This window comes from Bacillus rossius, chromosome 16 (assembly GCF_032445375.1).
Source record: "Bacillus rossius redtenbacheri isolate Brsri chromosome 16, Brsri_v3, whole genome shotgun sequence".
Lineage (NCBI taxonomy): Eukaryota > Metazoa > Arthropoda > Insecta > Phasmatodea > Bacillidae > Bacillus > Bacillus rossius.
The window spans coordinates 46,228,999-46,249,550 of record NC_086343.1 but is presented as its reverse complement, the minus strand read 5'-3'; the positions used below and the strand labels follow the sequence as shown (position 1 = coordinate 46,249,550).

At 37.8% G+C, this 20,552-nt stretch overlaps 1 protein-coding gene across 7 annotated transcripts in view; it reads left to right on the top strand.

Moving 5' to 3' along the window:
- LOC134539946 (serine/threonine-protein kinase pelle-like) overlaps positions 1-20,552 on the top strand; it is a 128,155-nt gene that overhangs the window by 92,957 nt on the left and 14,646 nt on the right. For all 7 annotated transcript variants that reach the window (XM_063382328.1, XM_063382323.1, XM_063382324.1 and 4 more), the window contains 2 exons: positions 8,038-8,100; positions 13,830-14,040. In XM_063382328.1, the coding sequence (XP_063238398.1) occupies positions 8,038-8,100; positions 13,830-14,040 (274 nt within the window). The remainder of the gene's footprint in view (positions 1-8,037; positions 8,101-13,829; positions 14,041-20,552) is intronic.

The following is a 20,552-nucleotide window of genomic DNA, read 5'->3' as shown; positions in this document are numbered from 1 at the left end:
AGTAGTGTGTTAAACGTAACATAACAAACAAAGAATGCAGCTTGCCGGAACAAAACAAGTGGCTAGCTGCCATGGTGAAGCATTCGGCCATGAATAACTTCGGTGATGTGACCGCGAATATTTGTCCATATTACTCTCTGACAGAGAGTCTCTGTCCTATGAATTTTAAAGAATAATCTATAATAATTATGTTGTTTGAAAGGTTTTTACATTAATAAAGAGTGGATTACTGTGAAATTATTAAAATAGCTTTTGAAGCAACGTACCAAATTCCTGTAAATATGGCGTCTTCGTGCATGTTCGGCAATGTTCGTTTTACAACAAAGAAATATTGTGGAAAGACAGTTGGTAACCGTGAATTTTCAAACATTACATTCGAAATGATTATAACATTTTCTGTTTTTAAACGTAAACAATCGTTCTGAAAATAGCTGTGATATTTTAGTACAAATATTTCCGTTAAAAATCTGAAATTAAATTACCGTAAATGTTAACACGCGATTGTACACAAAGTATAAATATGAATTGTGTAATAAAAGGTTGCCATTTTGAGATACTTCAACATTCACAGTTTTACTCAAGAAGAAATATTTTATTTTTCAACTTTAAACAATTGTGAATTACTGCAATATTGGGTGGATTTATCATTTTCCCGGTAAATATGTAGTTTAGCGGTATTTGCGGAAAAAAAAAACTGTTAAAAATCCAAAAATACTTTTATTATATGCTCTTTAACTTCCTCTTTTCATTAAACCCAGCGGAAATAGAAATTCCAAATACTTTAGGAGATATCGCCGTTCTTATTTTGCTATACAAGACCTGTGCAATTATTGGACCGCTGCAATTTTTTTATTTTGCCGGGTGTTCGTGAATGCCTAATTAATTAAAATTGTAGATGAGGTCAGGTTAGTTACATTAAAAATATTTTCAAACATAGCGGACATTAAAAATAATGTGAATTAATGTTAATGGTTGTTTAGTTTTAAAGTATTTATAATGTAACTGACCTGACCAAACAAACTGGGACAAAGGATGAAAAGTAAGAACTCGCATAATTTTTTTTTACTTATTACTTGCGCAACAATATCCAAATAACAAATAAAACATTAAAATTTGAAATGTTAAAAACTCACCTAAGTTAGAGGCGGGTACAATTCCTTTGCGATTAGTAGCAAAGGATGTAGGTAGTTGTACACCTACGTCGCGAAAAAAAAAAATTCATACTCGTAAACAAGAAACATTTTGTATGCCACATGAATGCACAAGTATTGTGATGAAAATTAAAAAATTTGATATCTCCTATATTTTTTGGAATTTCTTATCTCCGCCGGGTTTAATGAAAAGAGGAATTAAAGAGCATAGAATAAATGTATTTTCAGAATTTTTTTTTTTTTAACAAATTTCGCCCGAATATGAAAAATAAAAAATTCGATCTCTCCTAAAGTATTTGGAATTTCTTATCTCCGCTGGGTTTCATGAAAAGAGGAAGTTAAAGAGCATATGATAAAGGTATTTTCGGATTTTTAAAAAAATTTTCCGCAAATACCGCTAAACTACATATTTACCATTTTCCCCGTGTGAGGTAATGATGTTTTAGTTAATATAAAAAATCGTGAACATTTTGTTTAACAATGTTCCTACTGTAGCTTTCAGCTTGGATCTAATGTTTGTGGTGCTGACGTCTTGAGTGCATGAAATACTCTGTCGAAGGCTTTTTCTACATCTATAAACGTAGCAACTACGTAGTCTTGTACTTTGAATGCGCTTGTGATTTCCTCTGTCAGTCGCACTAGCTGATGCACTGTCGAATGTGTGCTGCGAAAGCCAAACTGTTCATTCGGCAGTATGTTATTTTCGTGAATGTTTACGTTAAGTTTTTGTAGTATGATACTCTCTACGACTTTAGATACAGTACTTAGCAGACTGATAGGGCTGTAATTCTGGGGCAGTGTTTTGTTTTTCCCTGGCTTGTGGAAGACTATAACTCTAACCTCTTTCCATTGCAAGAGGAAAATATTTAACCTAAATATTGCATTTATGCACTCGGCTAGATATTCTAGTGTTTCGTTCGGGAGTTGTTTGAGAACAACAGCCTGTATGCCGTCATTCCCGAGAGCTTTTCGCGGCTTCATTTTTTTATAGTACGCTTTATTTCTTGCGCCTGTGTTAGCAGAAGCGCAGAGATTGTGGGTAGTCGCAATTTAACGCGAAGTTCACTGTAAATTTGCGCTGTTAATATCTTATCGCAGGGCTGCATGTTGGGCTGGAATGCTGTTTCCAGTGTGTTGGCGAAAGCTTGTGCCTTGTCACGGGGCTGGAAAACTACGCCACTGTTTGTTTCAAGGGGCGGGATTTTATCAGATTTGTTTAAAATTCGCTTTGTCATTGTCCAGGCGCTTCCGTCCTGGGTGTCGAGTCTTGCCATTTTAGTTTCCCACTGGCTGCTTCGCCAGAGTGAAATTTCATCGGATATTACTGTTTGTAATTCATTTATTCGGCGTTTCGTCTGCAGTGTGTGACGCCGTGTGTATTCGCGCCGCAGTCGATTTTTTTGTGAAATCAAGCTGCGGATGTATTCTGGCAGCTCGTCGTGTGCTAACCTAACCTCCTTTACTGGTATGCACTGGCTAATACCATCCTGGGTTTTCTCTGTTAATTCTAGAATTGCGGAATTTAAGTTATCACCGTTTTCAATGTTTATTTCGGCCGCGTCAGGGAGATTTATTGTTAGATAGTTTTTAAAGGGTTGCCAGTCCGCATTTCTGTAGTCCCTGATTTTTCGTGGCTGGTTGGAGTTTACGTTGGCATCATCGAAGATGAAATGGACTGGGAAATGGTCCGATGACATGTCGTGTACAACCTCGAGTTCGAATCCCGTGTTGACATGTTTGTTCAGGGTGATATCTAAAATATCAGGAATGTCATTCAGTCTACCAGAGTCATGTGTGGACTCTGAGGGAGCATGTACATGGTAGTTGCTGTTAAGTTGGTGAGTGTAGAGTAGTCTGCCGTTTGCTGTAGCGCGCCTGCAGTTCCACTCTATGTGCTTGGCATTTATGTCGCCTACAGCGAGGAAGCTCGGGGGCGCCCCATACAGTGCGTCCAGATCCGCCACGCCGAGGGACCTACCTGGTGGGGCATACATTGCGATTAGTTTAATCTGTTGTCTATTTATATTTAAATTAATTCCTATATCCTGAAGATGTTGAAAATCAGGAATCTTTGCTGGCAAGCAGAGTGTTTGACACTAGTGTGGACAGCAAGGGCTACTCCGCCGCCTCGTGCGTCTAAGTCGCGCCTATATATGACATAATTCAATATTGTCAGGCTGTCTGTCGGTGTTAGATGCGTTTCGTTTATCGCAGCTATTTTTATTTTATGTTTATCCAGATGGTTAATAAGTTCCGGTAATTTATTTTTAATGCCACGTGCATTCCAGAATAGGAGGGAATGTAACTTATTACTAATGGCCGGGGTTGTGACGCAACTCGGTGCCGGATTATTGCTGGCCATGGGCGGCGTCAGCAAGCGCACAGACACAGTCCGTGGTGGCTCGGAGTTTGTCAGCCATGGATTTGGCTGGGTATAGCCAAATTACCAGGATCTGGCAGAGAGGGCCGATGTGCGGGCTGTCGGGGCCTGTCCTGGGCGGGGCGTGGGGGCTTTCCTTGGCCGTTCTTGTGGCCCGTGGGATTATTCTTGAATCTCTTCTTCCTTTGGCACGGGTTGTTGGCGAGGACTGGGTAGTCCAGCTCGTTGTGGCTGGGCTCCCAGTGCTGCTGCAGGGGCGCGAACCGGCTCCCACTGGCCTGCGCCAGGTAGTCGCCGGAGCTCGGTGGCGGAGGGTCCTTTGGGGGGGCGTGGTGTTCCTGTGGTGCTCGCTGTTGGGGCTGGGGCTGGTCGGTGGCGCGCATGTCGCGGCGGGACTGCTGCTACCGCTTCTTGCGCTCTTGGGAGGGAAGGTGCCTGTGCGTCTCCTCCTTGTAAGCACTGCATCCTTTGTAGTTGGCGCAGTGCAGTTCTTTTCACAGATGAGAGAGCCAAACGCCCGATCGTGCATCTTCGGGGTTTTTTTTTGTTCATTGTAAATAAATGTGGCGGTGTTGATAAAAGGAAAGACCATAAACAAGGCAACGGTATTTATTTGTACGCCGCCATTTTTTCCGTTTGCCGTGTGTCCGTGAATGTTTATTTTGGATAACTCATGATAACTAATGGTCAATTAGGTTAGGTTAGCTAAATTATAATTACTTTAAAACATTGTGGACGGTTGATTCGGTTAGGATAGCTACTTTAAAAATACTGTGAAATCATGTAAACGGTTTCCTAGCCCTGGATAGCCACATATTAAAAAGTTATTTTCTAAGCAACCATAAAATGATTTTACAGTATTTTTAATGTAGCTATACTTACCTAATACCGTATTCACTCGCGTAATGTCCGCCCTCGCATAATGTCCGCACCCTTTATTTATATATCCTTAAAAGAAAAAAATTAAAAATTCTCATAATGTCCGCACCAGTCGTCTACGGCGGGCAACACAACTTTGGCCACCCCTAAAGGACGCAGTACGAATGGAAAGTTGACGGCTCTGTAAACAAAGCCGTGACCTTGAGCTGTCCTTTCTCTCCTGTTCTGAAAGGGTGGGGAAATTCGTTGAACTGAACAAAGCACGGTCAAAGGCCCCGCCCGCGTATAAGCCACCCTCCTTGTTTTGTAAACATTTTTGAGAAAAATTTAAAAACGTGTTTTTCTGGGTTTATCTGAGGGCAGGGCAGCTTGGCATGCATCAAACAACAAGCCATGTATTGTGAGCGGCGGGAGGTGATTTTGTAAGTGTCCGTTCTCAGTAGGACCGTCGTGAGGCATGCCAGACGTAAGCAGTTAGTCCTATCTCAAACGACATAAAGATAAAGAAAGCTGGTCGTGCTGCCGCTGTGTTGATGTGGAGTGTTGTCGGTGAAGAAGAGGGGAAGTGAAGGAGGAAGGGAAGTGGGTCTGGTTGGCTGGCTAGCTGGCAGGAGGGAGGTTAAGCCACGCCTCTGCCTCTCTCCCCCCTGCGGAGTTGTTGCCTCTCTCCAAATCACGATCATATTACACAGCCACAATGAGTGCTAACTGGCAGCACGACGGGAAACGGCATAAGCCGCCCCCAAAATGACCAGACCTGACCAAACCAATGCGGACTAAAAGTCCAAGTGCCCCACCCCTTGCATAGTAGAACCTCTACCACGCCTCACTCTTCTTCCAGGACCATCCTTCTATTCCTGTAATCCACCTGCTTGTAATAATGCATGACCTTTGCATCCCGCATGTATGTGCCCAGGGTTTTCCCTCTGTCTATGGAGGTTTTACCTGGGCCCAACTTATCTAGTTTTAGTCTAGAATTAAGAGTGAGGGGAGTTAGTCATGGCGAAAACGTCTGCCATGGCTGGCCAATCCCCTCCTAGCACATGATGCACGTGACCTTTTCTGCATGGTTAAAAACCCGCATGTTTAGAGCGTATAGGGATTGCCCTGAGATGCACTTAGAGTCTTCCCTACCTAGACCCCTCCCTTACACACTTAGTTTTAACTTAGGTTAGGAAAAAGAAAACGTCTCTCTTCCTTCTGCCGCGTCGCTGCCTCCCCCGCCCTTTATCATTAGAACAAAGACGCACGACCTGAATAGAACACAAAATTTTGTATTTTTGTATTTTTCCTCGCATAATGTCACCCCATTTTTTGGGCCAAAAATGTGGTCAAATTACTGCGGACATTACGCGAGCGATTACGGTATAACCAACCATCCACAATGTTTTTAAGTATTTATAATGTAGCTAACCTATCCTAATCAACCGCAAAATTTAATGCCACACCAGTTTATACAATGAGATAGAACGGCGTATGACATATGAGTAAGCTACATCCCAAATAAATACACCTGTTGTGGTACGGGAAAAAAAGTGAGCATGAACTTCGGGTGTGGCTCTCTCGTCTGTGAAAAGAAGGGTTCCCTGGCCATGGGATGGAGTGTGCGCGCGCACTCGGCTGGTTGTCTTGGCAACCAAGGACGCGGCAGTGGTCGCCCTGGCAACCGGCGATGGCTGTGGCTGGGTGGCGGCGGCTCGCACACGTGTTTAGGAAGAGAGGCTGACGGCGGCACGTTGCGCGTCAATTGTTATGACCTATATGGGGAGAACATGGTTCATAAGGGATATCCCAATTAGGTTTTATTAGTTTTATTAATTACTAATATTTACATTACTAATATATTACTGTACTTAAAAATGTCCAATCACCAATCACTGGCACTAAAATGTTTATTCTCAAGTCACTCAATGTCTGTTAAGTCCCCAGTTCGCACTCCTCACTGGAGCTGGGCTCGACAGTGGTTCGCCCCTTACCTCGCGCCTGTCCACACACACAGTCTCGCGCTACTCAGTTGCACTCTCACTATCCTGTCGCTCTCAGTTGCACCACTCTCGAGGCGGTCGCTCACCCTCTTCGCCGATGTAGCACTTCCCTTCACTCGCGGAACTCTCCGAACTCTTGGAACTCACTCGGAACTCCTGTAGAAGCTGGCAGCGCTGCTCATACACTTTTGGCGCCCTTCTCAAACCGACGAGAGCGGCAGTGACGAGTCACGTCATCCCGGGCCGACCCGACGCCCGTGAAGTCTGGAAAGGTGATGTTTGTTCACGCCACTCCGCGCGGCGGCCCGCAGAAGTCCCAAGGCCGCTCAGCGGTAGGTAACAGCGCCGAGGAATGGGGAGGGGTGGTGAGGTCGAGCCGTGCTAATGCGTGCATGCCGTCAGTGGCCGTGTGAGACGCCCCGGGCCAGACTGCCGCTGGAGGCATGTGGCACGCGTCGCGGCTCTGCTGTATGTTGAGACTGCAAGGGTCTGCAATGCTACAGACTAGTGTGTCCGGCCACAAGGGGTTCTCACATACAATGCAGTACTTAGTGCTCATGTGCTTGTATTGTTATATTATTTTAATTTTTAAGAGGTTTATACTAGCTCTAATCAAGGATAGCGACAATGCAGGAATTTTTTTTTATACTGCCATTATATAGCCAGTTGAAAATAATAGAGATAATACCAAAAGGTGAGCTGGCAAATGCTGGTATAAGCATAATGGTATATATTTTGCTTTAAAATTATTTACCTCTAGCAATTTGTCCTAATTGCTTTAAAATTTCAGAACAAGCAAATTAAGCATTATTTTATCTTTTTATTTGTCTGACTGACGTTATGGTATCTTAATAACATTCCTGTTTATGTTAACCTATAAAATTCCAACAGATATTGAAAAATTAAAATATTTTCTTTTCAGTCTATGGTATTACCATATACAAAACATTATTTTTTATGATGCTAATAGAATAAAGTTTCTGCCTATATAGTGTACGTGTGTGTACTGACAGGCTTTAGGGTATATTTGTTTTATACATAAAAATAAATTTCTATCAAATCTTTCAACCAAAACACAAACATTAAAATTAATTATTAATATACAGGTAATATATGTGCAGTTCATTAATTTATAAAGTATTTTAAAATAATTATAAAAATATTATGCTCAATAAAAGGCCACAGTTCAAGCTGACAAACAGTGTGGAGCCAGAAACTCAAGACAATGCTTGGCACAACTGGGCCTACTTGGGCGGTTCCGTATGAAGGCTTTATTGTTGATGTTGGGCTTTTGTTACCACCTGGCTGACTGAATGGTTTGTTGTTAATACCAAGCTTCAGTTGCCGCCTGACTGGCAGAAAGACTGGTTGTTACTGGTTTTTAATGTCTGACTCTAGTTGCCACCTTACTGACTGATTGTCCGGTGGTTAATGCCAGGCTTTAGTTGCCGCCTGACTCACCGAAGGCCAGCCAGTATTCAAGTTTGTGACGAGTGCAGTATCGGGAAGAAATGGTAGGTTATTGTGAGTGCTAACTGTGTTGCTGAGCCGCTGTAGTGGTGTTTCAGTCGGGACTGCGTGCAGCCGCAGTGTGGCAGAGGGCGTGCCAGGCTGGTGCTCAGTGCTCACTGCTTGCTTGCAGGTGCTGTTTGAGCTGTGCACGGGACTGCGTGCGTACCAGCAGGACCGCCCCAACAAGTACCTGGTAACCACCGCTGCACCACTACCTGTGTCTGTGTGTGTAAACTAAACTTTAAACTCTTCAGTAAACATTATTTTTTAAACCCACCCACCAACCTTTTCACATTTCTAAAGTTTGACTTGCTAATTAGAACTAAACCTTTTACACTTTTGCATCTAACCTGTAAAGTTTTTATTTTTAAATATTCAGATTTTGATCTTGAATATTTCAGTTTGAAGAATCATGTGGATAGTCTCCTAACTACCAAAAGCCCTAGGATACATGTTTTTAATGATCCGAATGATATTTAAGGAGATATTTTGCATCTAGAGTTAGCAAGCACTGTTTATTTCAGTAAATGGTTTTCCCAATCCTGACCTGATTCCTGCTGAATAATACTTTCTTGCCAGAAAATAATTATATTCCAAAACAGCCCTAACACCATACAAATATACCCTAGTTAAAGTGCTGTAGTAGATTTTTATTTTCATTATAATTTCATAGTATTTAGTGTTCGGTCAATTCCAAAAATATACATATTTCTATTCTTATTCAACATGTTGTTTACTTTTTACATTAATGCTTTAATGCTCGTCAAATTATTCCTGATTTGTATACTTAACTACAAATACCTGTTTGTTAATTTTGAAGCTTACAATGATCGTATAAACAAAGAACGTAACTCCGTCCGAGAAAACTTCAACTCGCTGAGGAGTTAAACAACATATTGAACTGAGTGTTGCACATTATAAGGCAAGTACATGCGTAGTTTCGCTCCTTATGATAGGAGCACCAGATAAGCAGTAAATGTTTCTACCTAGATAAAGGATGAATTTATGAAGCTCAGCAATATAAATTTATTCATATATAATTTTTTTAACAACTTGGTAACCCATCATTCACAAATATGATTACAATAATTTATATTCCTAATGTAAATTTTTGAACAAGACTCTGTTTAACAATTTAGTGTGCAGGCTAGGTCTTAATGTACGTACCATCAGTAAATTACCGTTACAAGTTAAGTAAAATACAAACATGACATATAATTAATCTGAACGTGAGGCTATCATAAAGTGTTGACAAGATCTTATTGGGAGTGCCCAAGAGAAACCAAACAGGAAAACGATCATGGACGGATCCTTGAAATACATAAATGCAAAAAATACTGAAATGAAGCAGAATTTGGAACGTGGCGAAAGAAAGAGAATTAAAAAAAAAATTTGATCTACATGCCACTTACAGACAACTAACATGTAAACTCCCCATGTACTCACTTGTCCATGATCGTCTCCACAGCACTCGGCGTAGCTTACTGTCAGCCTCAAACACTAAACGCACAAGAGTTAAAAACAGTGTATATAAGGTTTAAAGAAGGAAAGTAGTTCCTGAAGGTGGAGGGGAGGGGAGCATGCGCACCACCGAACAGAATCAAGGGGAGTTTGGAGGCACAAAAGAGGAGGGGGAGGGAAGTGACACTCGCTACCTAAGAATCAACCCGACTTGAACGAAAATAAAAAACGTAGCTCATGCAGTATACTGCAATGTAAAATAAAATTCAAAATTAATTATAGTTTTATTACTTACTTACTTACAATAATTACAGTTAGTAAACAGTTTATAAAGACATGACACAATAATTTCACATCCATAAATTTTCTGTATTTTTATACTGACAAAATTATATTTTTTCATAAATTAAAAATAGGGTAAATATCTATTAAAACATAAAACAGAATATGGAATTGTGTGGGTAAGGTCACTTGTAATAAAATAGTTTTTTAATAACACTAGTATTTACTAAATTTGGCTGTAATTATGAAGAAAAAAAAATCAGTGTCATCCTATTAACTGAACAAAACTCCTATTAATTCAATCAAGGCTTCTAATAAATTTGCTCAATTCCCTGACCAATGTAAAATCATGATTAAAACAAACTACCCTGATTAGTCAGAAATACCCCATAGTACCTGATTAATAGGGTAACCCAAGATTAGTGGGGTATCGGCTGACTAATATGAGGATATCAGCTGGTTAGTGGGGTATTAGCCAGTTAGTTTGGTGGTATTTTCGTGGTATTGGCCAATTATGGTATCAGCAAAAATATTGACACATCAAGTTTGATGCCCTCATTAAAAATAAAAATAAAAGTCCTAATTTCATGACTGACCAGGTTCAGTTCCAAAACCATTATACTAGTGGTGCACCGATGCGGATACCGATGAATCGTAATCGGCGATTATGGGTACTTTGCCGATTAATCGTAATCGGCGATTATCTTAACGATTACTTTGCTGATTATCTACGTCCCGGCATAATTAAATAGGTTTTAACCGTGTAATATTTTGTTACACATTTTAGGACGAAATACGGTAATATTTGTATATATTACAAAATTCATCTAATTCCGTCATATCATGAGTACATATATTTCGTTAAGTTTAATAAATCTCATTGCCTCAAAAATAAAAAATACATTTTTCCTACACGTGTATTTACGTTTCGTCTTTTGTTCTGTTATTTGTTTAGTGGCCTTGTACATTACCTATAGCCAGAGACGTAAAATAGATGGCACGCAATCAAAATACCACAAGCAGTTGCAGTGGATTCTATGAGAATCGATCTTTTCCGAGTCGTAGTAACAGTTCAAAATTGTGGTCCCGATACCTTCTAGAGTTTATCACTGCGTTTTACAAACTCGTTATGGGAGTCTTTGGTAACATTATCCGTTGTTGTGTTATTTGTATGTGACGTGAAAATTGAAAAAGTATTTATAATTTTATATATTCAGTCAACATAAATAAAATCACATGTGCTAGAATTGGTTTTCAGTCATTTTTATATAATTATAGTGACATGGCGAGTAGGGATAAAAAAAGTGAAGTGTGGAAACATTTTTTCTATAACCTCAAGTGAACAAAATAAAGCAACATGTTTCATTGTTAAACGGTAATTTCTCGATGGAACCGTATGTGATAGTCGATAATAATGCTAGTTTTCCGCAACAAAAACTTACCCATTGTAAATTACGATAAATATTATTAGACTGTAGTTAAAGTTTTTACAATAACAAATATAGATGGACGTTGATTTAATTTACACTTTGCAATAACTTAATAGTGTATTTTATATTTTATACTGTTATTATAACTATTCTCAATTTTACCTAATCTTGATATTAAATTTGCATGGGAAAAATTTTTGTGTGCATTATTACACTTAAAAAAAATTTGTTCACTATAATCGGTAACTGAATCGGTATCTGCCTATTATTGCTCTCATAATCGGTAATGGAATCGGTAATCGGTAAAGTCAACCGGTGCACCACTACATTATACTCAGAATCCTTTGATACCACGGGAATCGCTGTAATAGGCCGAATTAAGAATCAGAAAGGACCCAACACGAATCGTTTCCCTGGTATATCTTTAGTCTCTGTGTTATTTCCATACCAAAAATAACATATGTTTTATAATTTCTGAATTAACTAGTAATAGGAGACAGAGACGCCTGCTATTTTGCCTTTGATCCTGTTAACCACTCTTTATTGCTTGGAAAGTTATCTCATTATGGTTTATGTGATATAATTATATAAATTGGTTTTCCAGTTATTTGACCAACAGAAGTTTTTTTTTTGTATCTATAAATAATAATAATTCCTCTCTTTTCAATGCTAGTTCTGGAGTTCTTTAGAGTGGCACTTTATATCCTCTTCTTTTCAATATCTTTATCAATATCACCAGTGTCTTAAACCACTGCACCAGAGTCGGGATTCTTTTTTGCTGATGATATGAAAATTTACAGGAAAATTAGTACTCCCAAAGATTGCTTGTTATTACAACATGACATTAAAAAAATTAATGATTGGTGCATGCATAATTTAGTTAGACTCAATAAGGAAAAAACTAAGATAATATCCTTTACTAAGAAATATTATCCAGTTAAGTACTACTATAATTTGTTAAACTCTCAAATTTCCAGAACTTCCTTAATAAAAGATCCTAGATTCCAAGTTATTTTTTCATAAGCATGTTAACTATCTATGTTCTACTACCCGAAGAACTTTGACCCTAATTAAATTCATTACTTGTTATGCAACTAATCCAGATTCTATATTTACTCTATATTTTTCTTTAATTAGATCTAAATTAGAATATTGCTTTATTATTTGGAACAACATAAAGATGACTGATAGTAACAAAATTGAAAGCATTCAAAATAAAGTAATTGTATTATTAATCTAAAGAGGTTCCCTGATCCTATATTTACACCTCTCTCTGTTCGTAGAGACCATTTGGATGCACTGTTTATTCAAAATTGCTACAACTCTAAAACTCAATGTAATTTTGTCCTTGATAACTCTGGCTTGAGAGTACCTCAATTTAATAGTAGCTTAAAATCCACTTTGTGTGCTATCAATAATAATAATAATAATAACAACAATGACATTATCTTTAGAATGATTTCTAATTATAATAAATTAGGTTTGTAATTCTAGTAGGTGAATGATTTGGCATTCGTAAAATTAAGCCATGCAATCTAGTATTTTATTTTGTTATAAACTTTGTTAATAATTATAACAGAGATCTTTTATTTTATTTTATATATACAGTAAGTCCTCGGTTTACGTCGGGGTTACGTTCCTGAAAACCGCGACGTAAATAGAAACGACGCAAAATGAGCCATGTTTCATGCCACCGGTCGGCCGGAAGCGCTGGCATACAGACGTGACAACGGGCAATTTTATCAGCAAATGAATACCGACAGCGTGGGAAACAAGTCCAACTAGTACTTCTCAGCTTTATAGAATGGTTATTTAACCAGCTGCTTTATTACCTTTATTGATTGAAATATAAAAACAGATATATAGTACATACTGTACGTAAGAGCAGGAAGCGTCCCTCATGATGTATGATAAGATAAGGTGGTGAACGTGTAGCTTACGCTACATAGCATAAATTAACTACCGAAGGAAACAAAGAATTATAAACGAATTATATACGGTGTTTTGGTTAAAATAAAGATTTATGGTCATTGTAAACGACGTTATTGTGAATCGGCGACAACTTAAATAAAACATGAGTACTCAAACATTAGCGACGTTAATCCGAAACGACGTAAATCGGTACGACGTAAATAGAGGACTTACTGTACTGTACATACATATATATTATTTTTTTGTATATTTTGTGTTGTCTGTAGTTATTGGTGTTTATTGTAGTGTTGTATTTTTCGTGTCTGTTGTTGTGTTTGTGTATTTGTTATCACCGCCAGTATGTGGTACTCTTCCTTCGTGTGTTGGCCATGTGTTGTTCTTCCCTGCTACTGCACCACCGGGGAGGGAGACCATATGTTTGCGGTGATAACCTTATGGTTGTCTGTGTATAATTAGTTATCGTGCCCACCACCCAAGTCTAACGACTGTCGGTGGGCATGTCACAATTTTAAATAATTAAATAAATAAAAATAGTGGATTTATTTTCAAATAATTTTTTATGTATATTGATAATGGCTAGGTATTAAATTTTTTATTTTAATTCTGTGCTTACAAAAGCCTCATGCTTGTAGCAGTTAGGTGAAGTCTGACTGAGGGACTAGCGATGACGGTGCCACGTGACACTGGTGTGAGCCGGGAGAATGGCAATGAGAGCGAGCGAGAGTGAGCGAGGGTGCCGGGCTTGCAGAAGGAGCACATGGAGAGTGGCAGCGAGAGTGAGAGACAGTGAGCGAGAGCGAGGGTGCATGGCTTGCAGAAGGAGCACGTGGAGGGCTGGAGCGAGGCCCAGCTGCCGCAGCTGCTGGACCGCAGGGCGCCGGACGATGACCACGGGGTGTTCCTGGGGCTGGTGATGCTGGGCAAGTGCTGCGTGGCGCGCCAGCCGCGCCGCCGCCCCGACATGGTGGGCGTGCTGCGCGCCGTGCGCGAGCTCGTCTCCGCCACGGAGCCCCTGCGCCTCCAGCACCGTGAGTGTCGCAGAGTAGCTATAGTCACTCTCACGTAACATCCGGTGCAAACCATGAGCGACGTAGTGTTGGGATGTACTGAAGCGCATGCAAACTAAACGTTCTTTTATTCAGATAAGTCTGATGTACGATGTAGTGCAAGCACGTATAATTCCTAGATTGGAAAGACAAAGTCCATAAACAGCTGAAGCATTTGCAGTTGCTCGTGTTGGCACGACAATCCTGGGCACTAGTTTGTAACCGCATTTCTTTTTGTATCGTCTCTTGTGACCTTGATGTTAGTGCATGTGCACGTTTGACCCTATGACTATGGTGTATTTCCTACAAATTTTATTTTGTTTTTTTATTTCAAAGCAAAATAATTATTTTTGTTTAGAGATGTGCAGAGACTCAAAAATTAGAGCAGACAAGGAAGTAAATTCAACTCCACTAATTTGAAGGTCAAGTTCTTTGTACTGGACCTTATAAATCTCTTCAGTAGTTTTCTTCAAAAAAAATATATATATATATATATATATATATATATATATATATATATATATTTGGTATGTATAACAAGCATAAGAACGGATACCAATATTTTTCAAACACTTTACAGTAAAACCTCATGTTAACTATTACCCATAACACAATCTTCTTAATGAACAATTCTGTACCTTGGAGGGAAAGGACACTATGTCCATTTTCCTAAGTTTTTAAGAAAGCTGTTTAAAGATTTTTTTTTTTTAAATTCAACCTGTAATTACGTAAAAATTAATTGAAATATTAACCAAATTGTATCAAAGTATTATTAGGTAGTACATTCATTTTCCATTGAGTTAAGGTTTATTCATCCAATTTTTGTTTTTAAATTTTATAAAAAAAAAATTTTAAAAGTACTGTATGTGGTGGACATAGTGCTGTATACCTCCCATAATTTTGTTACATAATTTGACATTGTGTTGGGGTATTATTATGAAATAAGCAAGATGGGCCTACATGCATTACAAATCCTGTATTGTTTATTCAGAAAATACTATACATTACACTTAAGATATAGCGGGTGAGTCCTAACTCACAGAGTCTCACGCCACCTTCACCTCCTTGAGGGTAGTCGAGTGTAGCTGGATTCTGCTGCCAAAGTCTCGGCAGACTGAGCGTACAAAAGGCAATAGTGCAATCAAGTCATTGTATTTTTGCCATGTGATAGGTATTGGCTTCTTGAGACTTCATTTCAATATTTTGGGAATGTTACTACTTGACACGAGGTCAACCTCTTTGGTTTTCACTTTTGAAACGCGGTTTTCGAAAATGGTGTTCCAACCTTTTGTTGCTGAACTTGTAACTACACAGGTTGATAGCAGAACTGTCTCTTTGTTGATATCCTTCTTTCTATTCACAAGAGGCTGGTTGGGTGACTTTTTTTTTAATCAATGGAAGTTCCATATCATGCACAGTGTATTTACTGAATGTTTGCCTTACCTACTGTTGCCAGTCCCATAGTCAAATTATTGAGTTTCTTTTGTTTTCTCTCCATTAATGCATGTACACTGTCAGCCTCAATGTTAGTATTGCCCTTTCAGCAAGTACTTCTGAGTTATGGTCTTAATATGAGGATACTTATGCAGTATTCAAAAAAAGGGGGTTGTCCGTAAAGTCGGTTTACGGACGATAATTTTACGTGATAACGTCATAAGAAAACATTGATGAAAAATTGCATACTTTTTATTTTTCAAATATTATTTATTTACTGGTTTTTGCAAATTTAATTTAAATAATTTGTTTAAATATAATCACGAACAATTAGTTTTAGAAATAAACTGAAATCAAATCAATGTCAATAAATTGTTAATTTGAAATGATGAAATTCAACAAATAAATCAAATTTTTTTAATTTCTGCTTTTAAAAAGCCCGCCTTAACCTGTTTGATATTATAGAAGATTTTCTCGCACAGTGGTTGGTCGGTTCTTGCACGCTCGGCTCAGACGGAACGTGACAATGAGTCATGCTTTTTCGTGCGTGCAGCCGGCGTTCATCTAATTATAAGACGTTATCACGTCAAAAACTTACAAACAACACTTAAATTTTTATTCTGACCAGTCCAAAGTGTGATGTCTTCTATTCACCGCCAGGAATTACACTATCTGCCGATTTCAAAATTGATGATGCAATTTAATTTCTGCTACAGACTCCTTAGATTCGTCCCACATCATACAGTGTACTGAATGATCTGCTGCATCATACATAGGGATAAGATTACATGGTGGATTGCGATAAAACTGAAGTAACACCGAAAAGCCAGTCGAAACACCGGATAACACAGAAGTTCAAGTTGATACACCACAGAGGCACTGAAAGGTAGTTTACATCTTGAAACTAATTAGCATTTTTGATAAAAACTTAACTCTAATGTTGAGTACAAAAATCTTTAAATATTAAATTCAATGAAAGTAATTTATTTAGCATGATGTCTTTAATACATTTTATGCAAAAAAAAAATGGGGGCAAAATTTCACTTTTAATCTTGCAACTATTATTAGTAACTAATTGTTGCATTACGATGTTAGTACATTTTTCAAACACAAAAATACTTAATATTTTAATTATTTATTTATTTAATTATAAAATTATAATTAATAATCTTATTTGTTCAAAATAGTTGAATATGCTTATAACAAGTTATTATACTGTAAACGTTTATCACATATCACTCAAAATGACACAGGTTTGGATAAATTAATATCATGGAATATTTAAGTGTCATATTTTTCCAGTAATATGCTATCTTTTTTAATTAACAGATTTAATAAAAAAATAAAACCAATAACACCGAAATCTTAAGTTTTAAAAATGAAATTGGCCTTAAAATAAAACCTTATAATTATTGTCTGTAATCACACAAAATGAAATTTAATGTCCAAAGCTTCCTTCTATAGAAACTAACGCAGTTTGTTGTGAGTGGTCTGCAAGTCACCAGTCAATACTTTGTGTTTTGGTGAGTGTTCAGCCATTGTAGTGTCAGTCTTGTTAAGACATATCTTCTTTTTGATTCATCAAGATGCGCATCTTAATCAGCCTTTGTACAATCTTTTTATTCTTGAATCAAATTATTTTTAAGTATAGCATTGAACATATCACGTGTATCTCCGATGTCTATTTCAGGTGGTTCAAATTAGGGATGGGATTTTCGTATCTTGGATTCGTCGAGGATTCGTAGGATCCGAGGTGGGATTCGAGGTGGGTTTTTAAGAGTTTTAGGTAGTAATTGAAAATTGTAGTGCTGGGCGAAATTTGAAAATTTCGAACCGAACCGAACCCTTACGTTCGGTTCAGTTCGAAACCTCTTAAAATATATTCGAAAAACCAAACGTTTGTTTAAAAAAAATTACGTTTTTCTAATTTTCTAACCCCCATTTGAGACCATTCACAAAACAGCTCAACAAAATTCTGTTACTTGTAATATTCCGACTTTTATCGCATAATCGTCGCTTCAACAGTTTCAAGCGCAGACAAAATATAAAGAAATTATTAATCGTCGCATAACTCGCATAGCATTTTTTCATATAGGCGCGCTTTGTTTTTTTGTTTACTTTAGAGAATTTTGTATGCATTTGTCGTACTACGTAATATAAACTATCGTACAAATGCCAAAGGTATTGTATATTATACCTTTAACTATAGTGCGTGTACGAGAAGTGTTGTAAAATCACCAAAGATTGCGTACCCCATACGTTAAACTAAAGCGCATGTACGAGAACTCTCGTATTTCGGCAAAACTAACGTGATCAAGTTAACACAAGACAAATGCGGTAGGAAATGATTACGTTAATTACTTATTTTAAATTACTGGGATGTATTTATTTTCTTTGGCCTTTTTGGTTATAACAGTCAGGTAATGAAAGTATTAATTTAATCTTGTGTATTTAAAGTACTGGTCCAGTAAATTTTACAGTACGGTACTAAGTTGAATAGCGTAGTCGCAGCAGCCATCATTATTTCTCGTGTTTTCTTTTTTTCCGACGCAAATTTCTATAACCACACTTTTTACGTTACGTTTACAATATTATTGTTCTTGAGGTGATTTGCGATGAGCAGGCTAATGTCGTTTAAGTTTTCCAAATGGAGAAAAGATAATGACGACCCAGATGACCCAGAACCACCCCAAAAAAAAGTCTAAAGTTTCTTCTGACGAGCAGCATTCTTCCAAGAAAACAGCAACTGCAGTCAGCGGGTTTTGTAATGTAGATAGGTAACTTAATTCACATTCGCCTTTTTTTTTTGATGTCCTATTAAAAAGTTTTACTTATTAAAAATGTTAGGTTATGTCTACCACAAAAATATGTTATGTGGCCTTATGCTGAATGTTCATCATCTTTATAATATTTTTTTTTAAATGAAGGTTAGTGTACACTGAAAAAGGAAGATAGTCTTTTTGAAATTTAGATGTAACTTCATGAATTAAAAGTTGGTATACCGTATATACTCGTGTATAGCGCGCCCTTTTTTCCCCTCAAGTAAAGGAAAAAAATAAGGATGCGCGCTATACACGGAAAAAAAAAGTGAGTAGATGAGGCGGGGAGGAGTGGAAGTCGTTAACTACCGGTTGACGGTGACGTTTCTGGCCAGCCCCCACACATACGCACAAGCAACAAGGCCTCTCTTTCACACACACACACACACACACACGTGCGCGCGCAAGCTCGCAGGTCTCTTGTTTATTTTTAGACCTCCCCCTCTACAGCTAGTAAAATAAAAGAGAGAGAGAGAGAGAGAGAATGTTGACACCAGTCCCCCTCCCACTTCCTTCGCTTCGTCGCAGCTGCTACCGGTGAGTCATCTAATCCTCCGTGTCACATTCCTGCCTGCCTCCCTTCCTCCCGCCCACGTACCAGTTGTGACGATACAGCGCTTCATTATCTTCCGTCTACACAGCAGAGTTTAAGTATTTTCCTGACGCATCACCACACATCAATTTAAATTATCATTTGTTTCATACGTAATTACTTAACAGGTACCACAAAATGTTAGTACAATTTATTTACGGGAAAAAAAAATTTTTTTCTTTGGAATTTGTTGCAAAAATCGTGGTGCGCGCTATACACGAGGGCGCGCTATACACGAGTAAATACGGTATATATAAGCTAAGCTATATATTGGTTTTAATTTTACATATGGCTGGAGAACCTTTCTTTCTCACCACTCAGTTAAAGACCAAAATGCTGGTCATTGGTTCATTTTAATTCAAAACAATTATTTCTGTATGAGGTTTGGTTCGGCTCGGTTCGAAACCAGAGAACTGAGGTTCGTCCAGCTCTAGAAAACTGTATACCTAAACTATATTATAAAGGTAACGGAAATAGCACAAACATAAGATAAACTACGCAGCATTTTATCAATTAGCATAACTACTCTATCATTTACAACCTTCAATAATATAACATTGCAGAAAAAAACGTAACTTTTTTTAAATAGTGTTTATTGAAAACATAGGAATGATTCATTTAACAGAGAATTAGACAGATGCAAACTTACGTGTGTGGTTTTTGAGGTTATTTGTCTCTATTTTATATCAGGTGTATACACTATGCACTTATTTTATAATTTTATAAATACACATGTGATTTTTTTTAATACATAGGCCTATGTAATTTTTTAAAATAAATGTGTGATTTTTTTTAATAACATGTGGTGAAGTTTAGTGTGGGACTGGGATTCGAGATTCGATGACAAACACTGAGGATTCGAACAAGGATTCGGATTCGACCAAAATGAGGATTCGTCCCATCCCTAGTTAAAATACATTTTAAACTGTTTATTAAAAGTATCATTTTTTATCAACATCTGTACTGAACATAAAATACTGAATAGTTGAGGTTAAGCCTTGTGGAACAGATGCATGAAACTAGCATTATTAGGTTATGTTTATAACGAAAAATTACACTTTACGAATAAATTCACTTTACAAAAAATCGCTTACCTATGGGTGCAGTTGCATTAACCGTATTAGATAATAGTAGTGTTAGTATTCTTTTCCCACTGGAGTTTGGATCCATCCTGTATCTATTCTACCACAATGTTATTGAGAAACAACATTGAAAGTCTCAAACAGCAATGAAATTGGCTACAATGAAACCTTCCTCTCTTAAATCCAGAGACATCCAGGGTGTAAACAACACTATGTCCAGCTAGTGAACACCATTGTTAAAAATGGTGCTGTATTCCCCTGAGTGAAACTGGACTATAGTGCCTGTCCTCCAAGGTACAGAATTATTTTACGTAGTTATCCTGCCTGGAAAACATAGATCACAGTATTATCATTTCAAAACACTGCAAAGCAAAGCCATATTGAAATGTATAGCCCACGCTACAGCATATGTTTGTAACATAGCTAAAAACATCTGAAGAAAATATTTTTATGTATAGAATGTGAATTTTTTCTTCTGCAGTGTCAATCGGTAGCATTGATGTTGGACGCAAAGGTATGGACACAAAAGTGATACATCTTGAACCTTCATATCTTAATCTTAATGCA